An 18,385-nucleotide genomic window follows, 5' to 3' on the forward strand; every position below is an offset into this window, starting at 1 on the left:
AGGATAACTGTATGAACACATAGATTATTATGGGATTGACTTTTTTTTAGATAAATGTATCCAATAAGCCTTGAAAGGCCAAGAGGAGTAATCATCATTATGTCATATCACGATCTTTACCTTCTGTTTTTGAACGATACCCGAAGCTTAGGGAATTTTTTCTGAGTTATAGGCAGCTATATTGCACGACTTCACGAAAGAGTAATCATAAATCTTGCATCGTGATAAATGTAAATATCATTAAAAGGTATCCTAACTATCACGGGCACCGCCTCATTGGTAGGACATATTTTAAGCAGCACATTTTCGCTTATTTTGGGGCAGATATTACAACAACTACTTTAATGCCTTGCCCCCTTAATTAAGATGACTTTATATGCATTGCCAGCCTAAATGATCCTTATAGATACATATTGTACATTTTAGACGGTATGCAGGATTTTGAGTGATAATCAATCTTATTTTCTCAGTATTTTTATTTCAAAATTAGTTGTACAAATTGTAATCCTATCTACTCATTATTTTCAGGGAGTTAATTATAAGATGCGGCATGGTCTTCAGTAATTAGATGTCTTTTGGCGTGTCAGTTTTATCCATTCTTAACTATTAATTTCTAATACTTTATACCAGTAAAAAAGAGAAAGCTGTTCTATTTCTTACACGGATAACAGAAGTAATATACAGTAATTTAGACCTCTTTTGGTATGTCTGTTTTATTTATTGCTTAATTTTCTCGTATTTTATACCAGAAAATAAGATAAATATCCTGTGTTTTTTTTAAATAGTATAGGTTAAAGAATGAATTCAAAGTTTTGAAAGGATCTCAGATATCGTAGTACACATGTGTACAAATACTTTTTCAGGAAAATTGCGTTTCCTTATGAGTTATTCACGCAATACCTCCAGCATAAATAACATAAAGAACGAAGGTGAAAACTTTGGTGATCGCGTTTTAGTCTTGAATTTATACGCGAGAGCCATTTCATGGACCTTTGCATTGGGAAAAGGGTTTTCAAGCGTGGGATATGGTATTCTACTTCCCTTGTGGTTCTGTTTCCTCTTCACTCGCCCTCTCCCCATTGAAACTCACGCTTTGCTTTCGTTATTGATTCGTTGCCAGTCTCTCCCTTTGGCGCGCAATTCTGATCACCGTTGTTCCCTCTTATCTATCAACAGCTGAGCAAGCACGACGAGGCGTTGATCGGGAAACGTATCGAGCACGAGATAAGGTCCATATACCGAACTGCCCCCTTTCGTATACCCACGCGAAATTTGTCCGCCCACGCGAGAACAAAGTTTATAACCAGTCATCATAACAGTATCGTTATGGGCATGCTATCTCAGCATGTGTTGCTCGAACTGTACAAACAAGAACGATGCTTATTGGAACGAAGATGATTCAAAATGGATCTACCTCTGTGCCCTTTCCGATTGCTTTGTGATATTTTTATGGGAGCATGTATTCGAAATGCGATCATCATACTTATTTTCCAGTTGCCTGTTCACGGCTTATCATGTTCAAGGTATTCCAAAAAGCAATTTTAATGCGAAATTTAATATTTTATTGTTATTTTAATTATTATTCCTTACTCATAGTTCACATTTTTTCCAATTTCTTATCAAAAAGTTGATCGGGAGATAGTCTAGCATTTTTTCCCAAACTCAAATTAGTTCTGTTGTTTCACGCGTGTATCGAATCTTTGTTGCCTCTATAATTAACTACTAGGTTATTTTTGACTTATTTATTGGAATCCATGAATACTGAACGATTTAAATAGTAATTAATTTAGATTTTTCACAAAACGTAAGACATTTAAATGCTAAAGTAACAAATAAACAAATTCGAAAATTCAGTTCATTCTAGGATCGCATCCTCAGAAAAAACATCTTCATCGAGTAGGTCACAATTTCTTCTGAAATTAAGTAACCTGAGCGATATTTACGAATTCAATAAATCTTTTCACAAATTCAATGGCTATAGGTCCAAAGATTGCGACACCAGATCCAAAAAGGAGTAAATATTTTAATACAACTTACTACGACGCAACCGATAACTTTTTTACTCAACACAACTTGGTATAAACTTGTGGATTATTGGTTTTAGTCAGGGCTAAGAAGATCAATGTCCACTTCGCAAGATTGTTTAACTGTCAGTATTCTTGCTGTTGGCTTCATAAATGTTCACGTTTGTTTCCTAAAAGTTTTTTATGAGACTTCGCGTGTAACTTTTGACTCTACCCTCGTTGTTGTGCCACAACACTGTCAGGTCGTGCGGAATTTTGTGTCAAATACAAATGTACTTCTTTGCTCTCTAAAGCCACTGGTACTTGTTCAGGTCAATTTCCATGGTTTTCCGTTGTTCTTATTCGTGTTACAAGCGACTAATCCGTAGAAATCTAATCCTTTGTAGTTTCCCTAAAATTATCCCTTGGCCTACGCGCATCGACGGAGTTTTGGGGGAGGAGGGGTAGCCTGTCCCCCAATTTAAATTGTTTTTCGTCCAAAAAAAACTACGAAACCTATACATTCAAGTACAATGGAAACTAAAACATCAAAAGTTTAAACAAATTTTAATCTTAGATAGAAGATACTCAAAATGCTGTTGTCAGAGGCTATTTTAAACAAATTTTCCAAGAACACTTGGGGGCTATAGAATACCCCCCAGTTTCACTCGGGTATTTTCCACTTCCCCTAAACTCCTGGCGGGATTGCTAGCCTCTCCAACACAAAATTCTAAACTTTGCCCATGCCCATCATTTCTCGTGCCATGTCTCAACCCTGCCTCAATCTCACTCTCCCTTGGTTAACTCCTTTTTTAAGCGAGCAAAAAGTTTGTCGCGCCGCGTAGCGCATGCTCCCTCGGCGACCCCTCTCCGCCTCGACTCCCCAAAACCATGCTCTTCCTCCTGAACTGTCCGAGCCGTGAAGATGCGTTCTCAAATATTTGTGTATGCAAATGAAAGCGCGTACCTGAGGCCCAAGAAATTGAGACAGCAAAAAAAACCGCGGTGGGTGGGCCGGGTGGCGTCTGAGTGGAGGTCCACGCAGGACAACAGCGTCACTCTGGATGAGGGAAGTCGTTAAGGAAGGGTTGATGCGGTCGTTGAAACTCGAGAGACGGTCTCCTCTAGGATGAGCAGGCCAGAGGGTTACTGGGTAAGTACATTTAGCAGTCGGAGAGCAAGCTTAGAGGAACGTCCTAGGCACTAGAATGAGGGAGAAAACATAGTTTCATCAGCAAGGATGTAGACCCTTGCCGGTGAAGACAGTGGGTCGCGATTCATTAAAAGATAAAAAGCTGTCGGTGAATATTCCAGCTAAGCCCTGGAAAATGAATGAGTGCCAGAGAATATATGTAGTTTATGGAGTAAATTAAAACTACCGTGTGTAGATTGATCACGTGAATGCTGATAACCTTTCTATATTAAAAAAATCACTCCTTCAAGATATCATGAACTTAGTCAAGTCTCTTCTAGCGTGTTTTCCATTAAATTTATCCTCAACCTATTCGTTGTGTCTCTATCATTCTCGTATCGTGTCGGTACCGTTGCCGTAATCTCTTTTTCCCTTGTTTACCCTTATTGGATCTTTTTGGGATGATTTCTGACGTAATGAGTAGCGGTACATAAACCAGTGAATCAACCAACACATTGAAGTCCAGGCATCTTTAAAGCCATATTAAATGGTCGATATTTTGCGGATGTACTTTCACGAATGATCAGACGTCAGGGTTTCTAAGAATATTCGACAATATTGAATTTAATAATTGCTATTTGGCTACATTTTGTTGGTGAATGTTGCAATCCTTTACAAGTGAAATTTTCTCTTAAAAATCGTATGATATTTCTAATGCAGTGTTTTTACTCAAAATAATCCTACCCTACGCATTGAAAAATTTTCAGCAGTTGTTTACGACTCAATAAAACTAATTTGTTTTATTATAATATTTGGAATGACCTGAATAGACTGAAACTGGTGAGGCTATTCAATTATATTCGTTGAATATGAAAACTTGTTTCGTTTGAACTACATTGAAATACCACTAAGTAAACTTGCCTTAAATTGATATTTTTTTCAAATTTGGCGTCAATCTATAGTCGCACTTACTACAAGTGTTTTGAAAAAAATCGCCGTATTTTTATGCTTTTTTTACATTTCACAAGCTTTAGCGGCTTGGAATTAACTTGAGGAAAGGTTATAGTAAACGGGTTAGAAATTATACCGTGGAAGAGATGTTTGATGACGGTTTATCCTTGCCGCTCTGGCCACACAGGTCAGCGGGAAATCGTGCGGCGGCGTATCCGAAGCTGCACCACGGTAGCTCGCCGCGTAGAAAAAAAACGATCACGTCAAAAAAAAGAGACAATAATAATAATGACACACGGTATGAAAAGGCTGGCGAGACCGTTACGCGGACGGGAGAGAATGCGTGGTGAAAGTGAATGGCCGTGAAAAAGAGACGGAATACTCCGGACGCTGCTGCTGCGGGGAGAATCTCGAAACACGTCGACCGCACGAAGGCCGTCGAACGCGGCGGATATAATTTAACATCAGCACTCATCCTAACGCACGAGTATTTTCAACGTACCTTGACTTGACATGATAATTCTTTTTTATGATCCTCTGTCAAAATTTAATTTTTAAAAACCGCCACATCTCTTCTCCCGTTATTCTACATTGCTTGAATATATTTTTTCCGCGGGAGAAAAAAGCCGCACACGAAGCGAGGTGGCTCTTTTTAATTTCCATGTTGCACGACCGTGGAGTTATGCATGAATACGCTGAATATTTTAGTATTCTAAAATTCTCGAGTGACTTAAAGCTTTGCTTATCCGTTCTTATTCAAGTGGAGCGTTCTAAATATAACTTTTGTACTTCATCACTGAGTAACGATTGTGTCCATCTAGCAATGACTTGGTCTATCATATGGCGCTATCGTGATATTCCTCAACTTTTATTTTAAATTTTCTCGTTTACTTCTTAAAACAAACAGTAAATTAAGCCTAATAGCTGAGAAATTATATCAAATCCATTGTGTTGGGGTTTTGGTATCTTAGTTCTACCTACCACCAGTGACCTTGCACTTAAATCTAGCATAACATTGGTGGAAAATTATTAAATAAAATCATTTTATCACATAACCTGTCTTTATCATTTATCTAAACTATTCAGCGTGGTTATTCTAAGACTGTAAACAAAATTGCCAGAACGCTGTATCATTGGCATCTGGGAGTTTTCCACTTTTTAAGTATTTTTACCTTGTAGTCGTCAATCAATAAAAAAAAATTAAAATTGTTATCGGTTGCTTTACTCTTCACTCATCAATTTTTTTATCACGGAAATATGCTTTATTTATGGGGGCTAAAGTACTTAAATTTTATTTTAATACTTTTTGTTGCATACCTCCGCCAGAGAAAGTAAAATGCTCTTCTAAAACAGAATTTGATTGGCTAATTCAGCATCATGATGAATTGCAATGCGCAGTCAATTTATTCCATCTCATACAGCTCTCTCGTATTTCTTGCTCACGGATCCTCCAATTAATCTGCCGATTTTACAGCAGCAACGTTTTGAATTTAATGCTTTGCTATTAGTTTATGACCGTAATCATTATTCCATTTGTCTTTTAATCTCCTTTGAAAATTTTTCCTTACACCCCTATTACCTTTAAGTTTAATTAATCACCTATAACTACTCTAGGTAACGTGTTTGAGGGGTTGTAAAGAGTTATTGCAATGGTAATTTTATTTTGTATGTGACTGTATTCCTTCTTGCAGGCGAATACAAATGTGTTGTGAAGAGATTTTACCATTAATTTTACGAATGCATGTACTATTACAAGGTTTTTCTTTATGAATTTCAATCAATATTAAGATAATATTGTATTTTACAGAAACTAATTAGGCAATTTTGGAAAAATCTAAATAATAATATGAAGTGTATTTTTTTCCAAATGGATTATTTTATCGGCATTAAGAAACAGTTGCCAAATTTTCTCGATATGACCGGAGATAAGGATATTTTTTCAACATTTCATGATTTCAGGTATTTTTCATATCGCTTTTGGCTTATCTTCTTTCAAACTTGATTTATAAAGGCAATAGTTTCTCTTTAAACGACTTTATAATTTACAGTAGTTAGTTTTCATAATCTCTATCCTTATTTATGTATAAAAGCGCTGTAATTGTCAAGTTAAGAATACCAATTAATATATAAAGTTTGTGGTTTCCGGCGATGTTTTGTGGAATATGCTGAAAATTTTGAATTCATAGCTTAAATTTTCTTTTTCCACAGTTTTTAATTAAATCACGACCATTCTGGAGCAGAATATGACGATGACCGGTGACGCTATGGTCGTGATTCAATAAAAATTTATTTCAAATACCAATTTTATGATTTCGTTTATACGTAAGCATTGTTTAAAAAAAATCACCTGAAAAAAGTGCGTTATATTCTGTTTTCTTAAATAAAGGAAATAGTGTCTCTTTAAACGACCTTGTAATTTACAGTAATTAGTTTTCATAATCACTATCCTTATTTACGTATCAAAGCGCTGAAATTGTAAAGTTAATAATACTAACTAAATCAATTTACAATTTATTAATTGGTATTCTTAACTTTACAGTTACAGCGCTTTGATACGTAAATAAGGATAGTGATTATGAAAACTAATAACTGTAAATTACAAGGTCGTTTAAAGAGACACTATTTCCTTTATTTAAGAAAACAGAATATAACGTACTTTTTTCAGGTGATTTTTGTCAAACAATGCTTACGTATAAATGAAATCATAAAAATGGTATTTTTCTAAAATAAAACAGAATATAACGTATTAATTATTTTTTGACAAGAATTATCACCATTTCTTTCGAAAGATCTTGACCAAAATTTGCATTGGTGCGGAATAGTTTCAAATACTGAAATCCCCCTGAATATTCCACTCATTTAATATTAATCTCAGTTCATTTATTCGGTCCTTTGTCATTCGTTCACAGGGAAGAATGGTTCCGGGGCTTCCGAGACGAAACACTGGCAGGACATGATCACGAAGCCTCGCCAGACTATCGTGCAGTGGCACAGACTGAAGCCGGAGTAGGGGAGACGCTCCGGAAAAGAACCGATTGGCCATGCGACGCCGAGGACGGCTCACTCGACGAAAAGGCGGAAGATAAGGAGGAAGATTGGAGAGTGGAACGCAATTGGATGGATTGGAGATGAGGGCCGAGAGAGATGAAGTCCGGCGTGACGGAAGGGAGTGTGTTTCGTCTGTGATGCGCCCCCTTATTCCCCTGTTTAAAAAGAAGAGAAAAAATATTTGAAAAAACCTATTTGCGGCCCTCTCCCCTCTGAATGAAAAAAATGAACCCTAATCCCTTGCCCCGTTCCCGTGTCCCGGCAAAGAAAAAAGGTGAAGAGAGAGAAAGAGAAGATGTATGCACCCTTCTTCCTTCAATCAAACTCACCCCTTTCGTCGAAAGAAAAAAAAAAAAGAACGAAAATCGAGCGCCAAATCTGCGTTTAAAAAAAACCTTCCTCGAGACTGACTTTTTTCTCCCCCCTCTTTTCTTTTGCGACCGGTACGAACCTCTCTCCATTTTATGGTGAAGTGGATTCTCTCCTCCCTTAAACACTCCCTTGTGTGTGCGTGTGTTAAAACAAAAGAAGTGCTGCTTTCTTTTCCCTCCCTTTGAGAAAGTCAAAAAGAAAAATAAATTTCGGTGTGACCCTTTCTATCTACACCCCTCCACCTAGTGAAGGTAGAAAAAAATTGTGGAAGTTCCCACCCTCCCCCCACAGCTGTCTCTCCTCGTACCTGTGACCTTTTTAAATTTAAAAAATGAAAAATAATTTCCCGTGCGTTTTCTTCGCCTCCACTGTAACGATCTGTGTGGCTGCGTTGGTGTGTGTTTATTTTCTGTGTGTCGATGTCAACACAAGATCGCAACGAGTCAACCAAGTGATGCTTTCAAAATTTAAGTGGAATCACAACCTATCTATCTGTTTCCTCAACGTGGTTGCCTTTCACCTACCATTCCTTGTGATCCTCTTCAACCCCTCATCGGTTCTTATAGCTTTCAGGTAAAATTGGAAAAAAAGGCCACAGCAGGAAAATTCTACTCCGTGTATCATTCCTTTTCAAAATAAAAAGAATTAAAGGACGCAATAGCATTCTCAAATTAATAGAAGAAAAGACTTCCTCGAAGGAAAGAATCCAAAACTTTGAACGGTTCAAAAATATTATTTCATCGTCGTAAACTACTTCATTCCCTTGTCGGCAAGTGGAAACGTTTATTTTTTGGTAACTGTGTCCGCGACTGCTAGTGAATATGTGTGCGAGTGTACGCTTAACGTTGCAACGTGTCCTTTCTGATACTTAAAAAATTTCGACCGTGTCCCAACTTTTTTTCAAATTTCTCCCTTCTCATGAGGATATAATCTTCGACGTGCTCCTCCTCTAGTTCCTGGATAATTAATTCGACCCCCTTTAATAAAAAAATAGCTTTATCTCCGCTTTCGTGGAGGGGAATGCGTTGTGCTGTGAAGATGTGCCCGCATCGCTTTTGCATCACTGTCTACTCGTGTGAGCTCGTGTGCATCCTACTCTATCCCACTCGACTCCTTTCTTCATCGTGCTGTGTGCATGCACATGTGTGTGACTGCGAGTGTGGAGAACCCTGTCTTTTGTGAATAATACGTCGGAAAGGGCGTCTTCTCTCACTCTAAATTTTCCATGTCTCCCTCCTCACACTTTTTACCCATACTCTTTCCCATCCATGTGCCCTTCCCACAGAGACGACAGCCCTTGACTGTCAAGGTCCAATGTCCCACCGCTTTTTCGATGAGAAAGGGGAGACGAAAATGGGCGTATAAAGAGTTCAAGTGAGAGGAGGAAAGTAGGAAGGGAATACTCGCTGTGGAGAGGTTCAAAAAGGACCCATTCTTCTCGCGAAGGGGAAGCAAACGGGATGAAGGAAAAAGAGTGAAAGGGAGATTTGGAGAGTTGTATTCTACATTGAAGGGAAGGAAAATCAGTGTGGAAAGAAGTAAAGAAGTTAAAGAAGATGGAAGGCTTAGAGGAGGTGAAGAAGACGAAGTGTGGAAAGGAGAGGATTGGGAGGGAGAAGAAGAATGCAGAGGCTGGGGAACCGAGGAAAAATTCTCGAGAGAAGGTAATAATGGGACATTGGGATGAAACTCGTCTCCGGATGTGGGACCCGTCGGCTCCGTCGCCTTAACCCACCCCTCCTGCAATCCCCTGCGTCCGGTGCCCTTTTGCGCGTGCTTTACCCCCCAACCCTCCATTTCTGGGGGGGGGTTCTTTTTGTTCCCCTGACGCCTCTGCTTCTCCCAAGGACTTCTGTGGTGCGAGAGGGAGCAAAAGGGGTTGAAGAATGGACTGTGGAGGGAGTTGTTGCGCTTGGAAGATCCCTTTAGCCGTCTCGGGGGTTCGAGGATGGTAAGGTGGGGAATGGATTGATGGTGTTGTAAGTGGATCGCAGTGGCTCCTTACTTTTTCCAAACCCCGTGGTGTCTTCAGGTTCTCTGCCCATCCTCCATCCCCAGTATGTGGAGATTTTGTCTCGCCCTGGAATTCTGGAAAATCATCTACGTATTTTGTTCCCTGGAGTAGTGGAGGTTTGCTGAGGTTTTTGCACCGAGGATGGTCGCAGGGGTCTCATAGGTCCCCTCTTTATTTGAGACAAAAGTTCCCACCTCCTATAGATAAGAAAAGAAAGACATCTCATCATCCAGTAAATGTGGTCCCGCCAGTCAACCAGTGTTTCTCAATTCTCAACAGATATATACATTGGTGAGGCGACCATTTCTATTCGGTTTATCAATATCCCTAGCCTTCTTTTGATCTCTATCTCTAACTTTAACCAACCCCTGTTCAGTTTTGGCGTCTTGGGACCATTGTTTAAATGTACATGAGTGTGTGTTCAGTAATAGCTTATAGTTTCTAGGAAATTGTTTACCTGGTGATCATAAGCACTGTTTTCTCTGAACGGTATTCTGCACGCTGATCTACCCATGTGTTTATTCTATTGGTTTAGACATCAGGAATTAGTTAAATGATTCAAATGATGATTTTTATTCCAAGTAATGACAGTTTTCACGCCCTAACTTGCAGTTTTGTCCTTCTGCATTGCATTACATTTCTATGCATCGACCTCAAAGTGGTCAAGTGTGGAAATTATGGCAATTTGTGAAAGGTTTAGTTTCCATTCATTTGTGACTCCTCGATCAGGGCATAGTTGGGTCAATTATCTAACGCACATTTCTTTGAGGAACAAATGTTCCAGTGAATATTGTTTGATTACTTGAACTTATTCATGAGGAGTTTTTCTAGCTCCCCATATTTATTGAAAAGTTTTAGTTAATATTTCCGTATGAAAATTATAAATTTCTATCACCTTCGTTCCTCGACACACCTCCGTGGTCTATATGTCTCGCCAATTGTCATTTCTCGCACAAAATCTGTGTACCTTTCAATGTTCTCTCATCCTCTTCGCCCAATCGTTGTACACTTGTGACAAATTTATTCTGAATTAAAATTCCCCAATAGCTTCTCTAAACGTTAGAGACATAATTTGCTTTGAGGGAGGATTTTTTACCCAGACTTGGCAATCGTTGGATATTTAGGGATGACGCTTGGTTAGGAGGAAGCTAATGCATATCTCTTTTATCGCAAAGCAGCATTTGTAATGACCCACAGTCCCGCAGAACTATTTTAAACGTGTACCCAAGTGAGAGTGAAGGCAACTTTTCTCGAAGGTAATTAGTCGTTAACGCTTTTGACAATCAAATCTAGTGCTATCCTTATCGCGAAAACGTTTGATGTATGGGCTCCTCGAAAATTCCCACATTGACAGATTTTGTGTTTGCTCGTAAGTACCTATAGTGTTGTCGAAAAGCGAGAGCAGTCGATGGAATCTTATGCGAGGAAGGAACTGACTTGAAGGGATAGTGGAAGAAGGTTGAAATGACTTTAGAGACATCCGTAATAGGTAGATTGCTTAAGTGTGTCTTTTCTGAAACTGCAACTCTCCATGTTGCAGTCAGAGAAAGTCATCTCTGTATGCTATGCCTACGTTTTCGTGTACATCTTTGGAGCTATCTTAAGTGCTCCTAAATAACCCTCGATCTTCAGCGCTCGCTTTGACTGTAACTGCGTTCTACGTTTGCTCATTAGTACCCTGGCACCCTTATCTTGTCAATCCTATAATGTACTGAAACAGAATAAGAAGCAAGCCAGTTATTGCCAACCTGTTCATACCCCTCAGAAATTAAAAAAAAAAGCCGGGACATTGGGAACAGGATAAGGGCGAGTTAAATATAAAATACACTATACGCATGGATAAATATATATAAATATAAACGTATACATATATTTTTTTTCGTCGTTGACTCGTGTGACTTAAATACTGACTGACTGATTGCAAATGAAAAAAAATTAACGAGAAAATTTTTAATGTGAGCATAGAATGTGTGAGAAATTGTAAGCGTATGTGCGTGAGTGCGTGTGTGTTTGAGTGTGTTTGCTTAACCGTGTGCGTGCGTTAGATTGCGAACGCACGCGCCTGTGAGTGTGCCAAGGCTTTTTTTCTGTGACGCGAGTGGACCCGGAGGAAGGGAGAGAGAGAGAAATATGTGATGGGATTGGTCGTTATAAAACAAACGATATGAAGAGGCGAAAAAAAGAGTGAATCGGAAAGCGAGAAGGGAAATTACCAAAGAATTGATTGAAGTAAAAGAGAGAAAAAACCAATGTGGCGTAACAGGCCATTTTTAGATTTTTAACTCGTTAGAAATTTTGGGGAAAATTGAGTTATTGAAATACTGCGATGTGTGTGGACGATATTTTGGTGAAATATCAAAGGCAATGGGTAAGGCAAAAAAATAATATTTTTTCTGCCAAGATGATATGAACAAGTTAAAAAGTATTGAGGAGAAATGCTGTCATATTCAGCATGTTAATCACGCTTTCTGTGAACTAAAGATTTGCTGAACCGATTGGGAAAATGCGAACGGCTTTGGTGTCTGAATCAGATAGTTTGTGAAATAAATGTAAGACCGAGTGGAATCTAGAATTTTTCGCTCGTCTCTTCCTCGTGGAAAAAAATGAAATTATATCCCCTCGGAGCCTTAGCTACTTGAGTATCTATGTTAATTATTTAAGGACAGTATAATAAGCTAAGAGTCATTATGTAATTTAAAACTGCTGTGTGTATTACTAGGTTACGTGGTAACTATTAACTAGGGGCCAATTAAGATTTTTTCGAAATACTTAAAAATAAGTGGATAGAGCGACTGAGGGAGACGGCGTTCTTCAGTTTGTTTTCCTTGAAGGAGAGACACGGATTCGTCGCCTTCCTTTGTTTTCTCGGTGTGTGCGTGTTTGTTTGTACTCTCATCGTTAAAAGGAAGACACCCTGTCTCTCATGCCCACGTAACGTGACGTTACATACATAAATTCCCCCAGACAAACTGTGAAAAATCAATTTTTCAAACCTAACTCTAATCACATCGGTAAAAATTCACCCAGCCCCATAGTTTAACAATCAAATTAATGCCTAGAATTTTTTGGGATAATCAATACCTCCTGGAAACTGTATTACTGAATCGATAATCCCAATGATCGTTGTTTCTTTTCCTTACACGTTTTACGAGGTTTTATGACGTCTGGTAAAATATTGTCTGTGTTGATATTTGATATGGACTCATTAATAAGATATTAGAGTACGTTTCTGGCTGTCTTATTTTGCTTTGCATTACTTAAATGGAGTTCAAATCACATCGACCACAGAAAACCTTAAGCAAAAAATAATCATGCCAGACTTTGTAAAACTTAGTCTGTGTATATAGTCAGCATGCATGATACTACCACATTGGCTAAGTATTGTGGCGTCTTCTAGTTCACATTTAAACTGAATTATGTAAAATCACTATTACTGTGGGTTTACTTGGATCGACGTTATCATTTGTTGCTAAATTAACAAAATCAAAGTTTAGGGCGTTTAAATTAAAGGCTAGAGCATAACGGCTAACAATGGAAACTTTTGGTAAATTATACTCTATTATATCCGGGACAGAATGCCGACGGAAAAGCATATTATTTCCTAAGCCATTCTACGCCTCTGTTCTCACTAGGTGACGCCACATGAAGTGTTGCGCATCATAGGATACCTCATGTGGTAGAATCATGCAATATGTATCAAATATCGTGTACACGGCTATATGTAAAAATGTATCTTCAACTATATTTATCATGCAATCAAGGAAAGTGAGAGCTGGTCGAAAAAGTAGATGATATCTGTAGGAAAAAGCCGCGCCTGTCGCTATAGTAAAAAGACTGACAGACGCCAGGTGCGTCTATGGACAATCACGCAGGAAGGCGGTGGTTGAAACTTATAATATGGTGTCACTTTTGCGACACTATTAATCATCATTGGGACCCCTTCATGCGATATAACCTCGTTAAGATTCGGCCTCCCAACAAATATATAAAGTCATCCAAAACCCTTTTTTTTGTTTTCCTAGTAATGCGTCTAAATTGTCACAAAACACGACATCATTCGGAGATCATATTCCCACACAACTGAAGGAAACAAACACACACACCAAATGACATGCCGTGCAAGCCGCTATAGACGCACCTCTTATCCCACGGGTATGGATGTTGCTCCCAAACTAAACCATAAGAATATCCTTCCGTACTCCCAAAACAAGCTAAGTCTTACCTTTTCGTGGCGCGCAAATGCCCATCACTTGGTACATTCGTACTAATTCTCCGCGTGATGCTCAGCGTGGATCTTATCTGGAAAATAAGAAGGTTCGTGATTAGAGAAGATTTCTTGTTCAAGCTTAAATGTTTTAAGTCCCATCCCCACACGAGGTATGGGCATTTGCGTCTATCACAGCGAAACGGGGACTGTTTATTGAAAAATTAATCATGTACATGTATGCACATAAAAATTTATAGCGTGTCTTTAAACCAAGTGTTTCAAGTGTTTGATTTTGCGCTGCGCTGGTCGCAACAAGCATTTTTTGCGTGTTTAGGAGAAAAGAATTGAGATATACCAGTAAGTAATATGTAAATGTTAACGAGAGAGTTCTCTTTTTTTTTGAGTCGTTGACACTTATCATCTTTATGTTACGTAGATGGTACCGGAGAGAGAAATGTACTTTCCTTGACCGTAAATATAGGTGCCAATCGTGTGTATCTGTGAAGGTGACGCCTTAGCGCCCTGACCGTTAGTTTAATCAGGCGGCCAGGGGGGTGGGGGGGCTGATTTTTTTCTAATCCTAAAGCTGGTGCTCCCATAGCCTCCACCGCTCTCAAATAGTCTCGATGACTTAATTGTTTAAGAAAACAATAGTGTTAAGTGTGCCATTTTTTCCCCAGACTAAGAGAAGCATTAAAGAGTTTAAAGAGGTCTGCAGGTTTATTGTTCGATAAACACCTTCAATGTTAATGGTTAATTTAGTGTCGATGTCTTTTTTGTCACTGAGGGAAAATAGCGGGTGAATTCGTTAGTTTACTGTAAGAAAAAAATTATGGAAAGTTTCATGTGCAGATTTCATAGCGGATTCATTTTTCGTTTCCTCATTGATGATATTTTCAAGCAGACGAAATATTTCCGTGTTTTAGGGTAATGGCTTCTCAGGTGAGTCAGTCCGCAGCTGCTTAAATGTCGGTCAGTTTTATAGTGATCGGTGTCTAATCACCCAACCGAGCTAAGCTACCGTCTCAAAGGATTGTGGTATTTAGGATTTTTTTTCGGACAAACATTGCACGGAACTAATTGCGTGGAAAGAGAGTTAATAATTCGGTCGCGAGCGGAGTGGGGGAAATATGTATAGAGGACCCAAATGATCGACTTATTTTGTTGAGGAAAATATGACGCATGACTAGAACCATTTGTGGTACATTGCTAGGGGAAAAATGTGATGAGGGCGCGCGGAGTGAGGAATTGGGAGTAGCTGATTTTATCCTGCGGCCGATGGCATAGATTATAATTGACCTTTTGGGGAATATATATTGTCTTGAGGTTGGAACATTGGGAAGCGCATGGCCAGAAAGGATCTGCTTGTACTCGGTGAACGGTTTAAAAAAAAATTTGAGATGTTTAAGCTGAAAGACTCGATTAGAAATGAAGAACTGTAGTGCCTATTAATGGTATAATATAAAAATGTGTGAATGTGTTCTTTTGGAAACAAATTTGTACGTGAAAATAACAAAAAAAATATAAGTTCACAAGAGGGATACCAATCGGCCACGGTAGGAAGAAGTCGCTAATATTCACTTGGTCTCAATTTTTGGCGCCATATGCTGAGGGCCGATGGAGGCTGGCGTAAAAGAGCCTGTAATATTTTAGGAGAGAAATTGAGAGAACACTCTACAGATTAAAATTGGATGAATACCGTTCAAAATTCATGAAAATATTTTAATTGTTAGCCACATAGGATCAGGAAAGAGTATACTTTTTACCAAAAATCCTTCTTTAGTAACCATCACAAGGGGCTCCAACAGCTCTCATTGTTAAAGTCAAGGCTCAATGTTAGAAATAAAACATTTTTAGGACCTCGAAACATTATGGAGAAGAAATATTTTTCATGACTGCCGAATCCCACAAATTTAAAGTTGAGCCCCATTGTTATTGCAAAGAAACGAATTGTACTATTGTAGTACGCTTAAAAATTCTAAACTTCCCGTCTTGTAGTCGATGAAGACGAAGACCTAATCCAATATTCTTTCTTTTTTCATCAATTAGAATCAATGAGACACGTTTTTGAATGATACCCTTGGCAATCTCAGCCCGCAGGCGTCTGACGATTTCTTTGCTGTAAAATTAACGTATCACGAGAGAGAAAAATATACTTAGATAAAGTTGAAACGAAGTTGAAATGGAACAAATAAGAGCTTATATCATCGAGAAGTCAGGGTGTAGGAGGAGACGAAAACAGTGTCCCGCACTGCGCATATAAACAATTTAATTCATTTTAAAATACATCGCAGGGTAGGTGGTTATAGAGTGGATCCCAGCTAAAGAAATTTCAAGGAGTGATTTATCATCTTTACCATTTTCATTCTAAAATATTATTCTCTCCTTTTACGCGATGTGGACCAACACTCACCTCTTTTTAACCTTGCCGCTAAGTATCAATGTCTTTCTCTCTCGATTTCCACTGCACGTTTAGACCTGATAAATTTTAAATTACGTCATCGCTTAAATTATCGGTTGCTAAGTTATGCTTTTACCCACTCTCTTCCACCGTTATCGCTCCTTTCATTCTAAGTTTACCAGTTTATTAGTATCCTATTCTATCCTCATAGAATAACACCATCAACAGGTATCTATCAGGTTATTTAATTTATTTCCTACTCGGTTCAGTTTTCGATTCCACCAACGTCTTTTCTTCCTGATGTTCCTCATCAGATTCGTCAAGAATCAAGCTCTCAAGAGATTTCTCCAACGAAATGTCATTCATTTTTATTCTTAAAAATTATTCTCATAAACGTTTGGAAATGACGTCAACTACTCAACGTCCAATTACTTGGTATAATTATTTAATCTTCATTCCTCGTGGGAGTATCATGGGATGATGGTTATTTAGGTGTCAAGTCAATTTTATTTTTTGTCAGCTTTATTTGAAAATCGATGATGTCTTCATCATTTGACGGATTTCAGTAATGGATGAATAATAATTATTTTTACAGGCACATAAAGCTGATGATTTACGGATCCGGGATACGGACAAGGGGAGGTTGGAGGGGGCTAGATGGGTATCCTCCCAACGATATTATTTATCCCATATCCTCCCAATAACATTATTTCAGTCTTTATCATTTAACAAACACCTACTCGTCAACTCATTGTCTCCTGGCTATCCATGTCGCGTGGAATCGTTCAAACGGTGAAAATCATCTTCGTGTCTTCTCGACTGGCCCTCTACCGTACTCTTCTCTCTCTCATTCTCTCTCTCCATCTGTCTATCTATTAAGACTCATGTTTCCTCCAATCCTGACGGGGCACATAATGTTTTCGCCCCCAGGAAAAAAGAGACGTTTCGCAGATTTCAATGCACATTTTGACGTCAAAATGTGACCTCAAATCATCCCATTCAATGCTGTCGATCTTCTTCTTTCCGTGGCAACGAGAACGCTCCTTTGAATCGTGCGCATTGAAAACAAGGAAAGAAAACAAAAAAGCTAGGATCCACTATAAAAACTATATCGTTTACAAGAAGAGGGAAAAAAAGCATTGCAGGCCTTGTGCAAACTGTAAATATAGATGGAAGAGGAGTGTACGATAAACACAATGTGAACCCATTAGGTTTTCTCATTTATATATTCACATATTCAAGGAAGAAAAAAAGATATTACGTATAAGCATTCTATGTGATTGAATGTTAATATGGATAGTGAGAAACCAATGTTTGTGTACAAAAAGTAATATATACCAAAAAACTAAATGTATATTTATACTCATGGAATATTTTTTTCAAGTCAGTTATCTTCGAGGCGAAGGTGGTATTGTTTCTAAATATTACACAAGAGTATGATATATATATAATGAAGAGAAGTGTATGATACGTATTTTTGCGACATATAAATATAGCTGAGCCTGTCACCGGGCGCCTCTGTTGCCAAATGTCCTCATTTGTCAATTGTTTATGTTTTTAATTGCTGCTTAAATTTGGTGTTTTGCGAAAGAAGATTCCGTTTGTAAACCTTTGCTTGAAACTCTGTGGAAAAAATAACAGTGAGTCATTTAGGTCAGATGGCATTTGAGTAAATTACAAAATTAAATCAATAGACCCAACTGTGGCAGTTATAGACTTCGTAAATGAGCTAGATCAACTGTTACCTACCTATGACTGTTTGAGTTGTTCTCAGCAAGATTCAAGTTTTACCAAAACAATTTACATACATATTGTTTATTCTTTCTCAAGTTAAATTTTAGGTTTAAAATTGATCACCAGTAAAGTTTTATGGCGTATACTTCATGTGTTCCGCTATGTTCAATATGTTTGATTGATTAATTTGCAAAATACGTTGTTGCTGGTTATTTTGAGTCCAAATAAGTAGTCTATATGTATCACGATAATTTTTTGATTGAGTGTGTTTATTACTGATTTTACTGTACGTGGTGAAAAACCTCTAATTGAATTTTTGATGATCTTTGTTCTTCTGAAGACAGAAAATCATTCTATTTATTGTAATGAAAGATTGTTCTCACTCCTTTTGTACGGATTTATTTTATACGTACCTTCCTGAAATGCCTTGTTGTACCTTGTACAATATATTATAATGTTCAGCATTGTAATCACCCATATTTAATAATGAGAACCAATAAACAGACACAAGTTTCACACTAAA

General features: G+C 38.1%; 1 protein-coding gene across 1 annotated transcript in view; it reads left to right on the top strand.

Annotated features, from left to right (window-relative positions):
• LOC124153841 (synaptotagmin-7) overlaps positions 1–18,385 on the top strand; it is a 33,058-nt gene extending 14,673 nt beyond the window's left edge. The window contains exon 6 of the mRNA XM_046527219.1: positions 6,996–18,385. Coding sequence (XP_046383175.1) covers positions 6,996–7,096 — 101 coding nt within the window. The 3' untranslated portion in view covers positions 7,097–18,385. The remainder of the gene's footprint in view (positions 1–6,995) is intronic.

This window comes from Ischnura elegans, chromosome 2 (assembly GCF_921293095.1).
Source record: "Ischnura elegans chromosome 2, ioIscEleg1.1, whole genome shotgun sequence".
In the NCBI taxonomy this organism is placed as follows: Eukaryota; Metazoa; Arthropoda; class Insecta; order Odonata; family Coenagrionidae; genus Ischnura; species Ischnura elegans.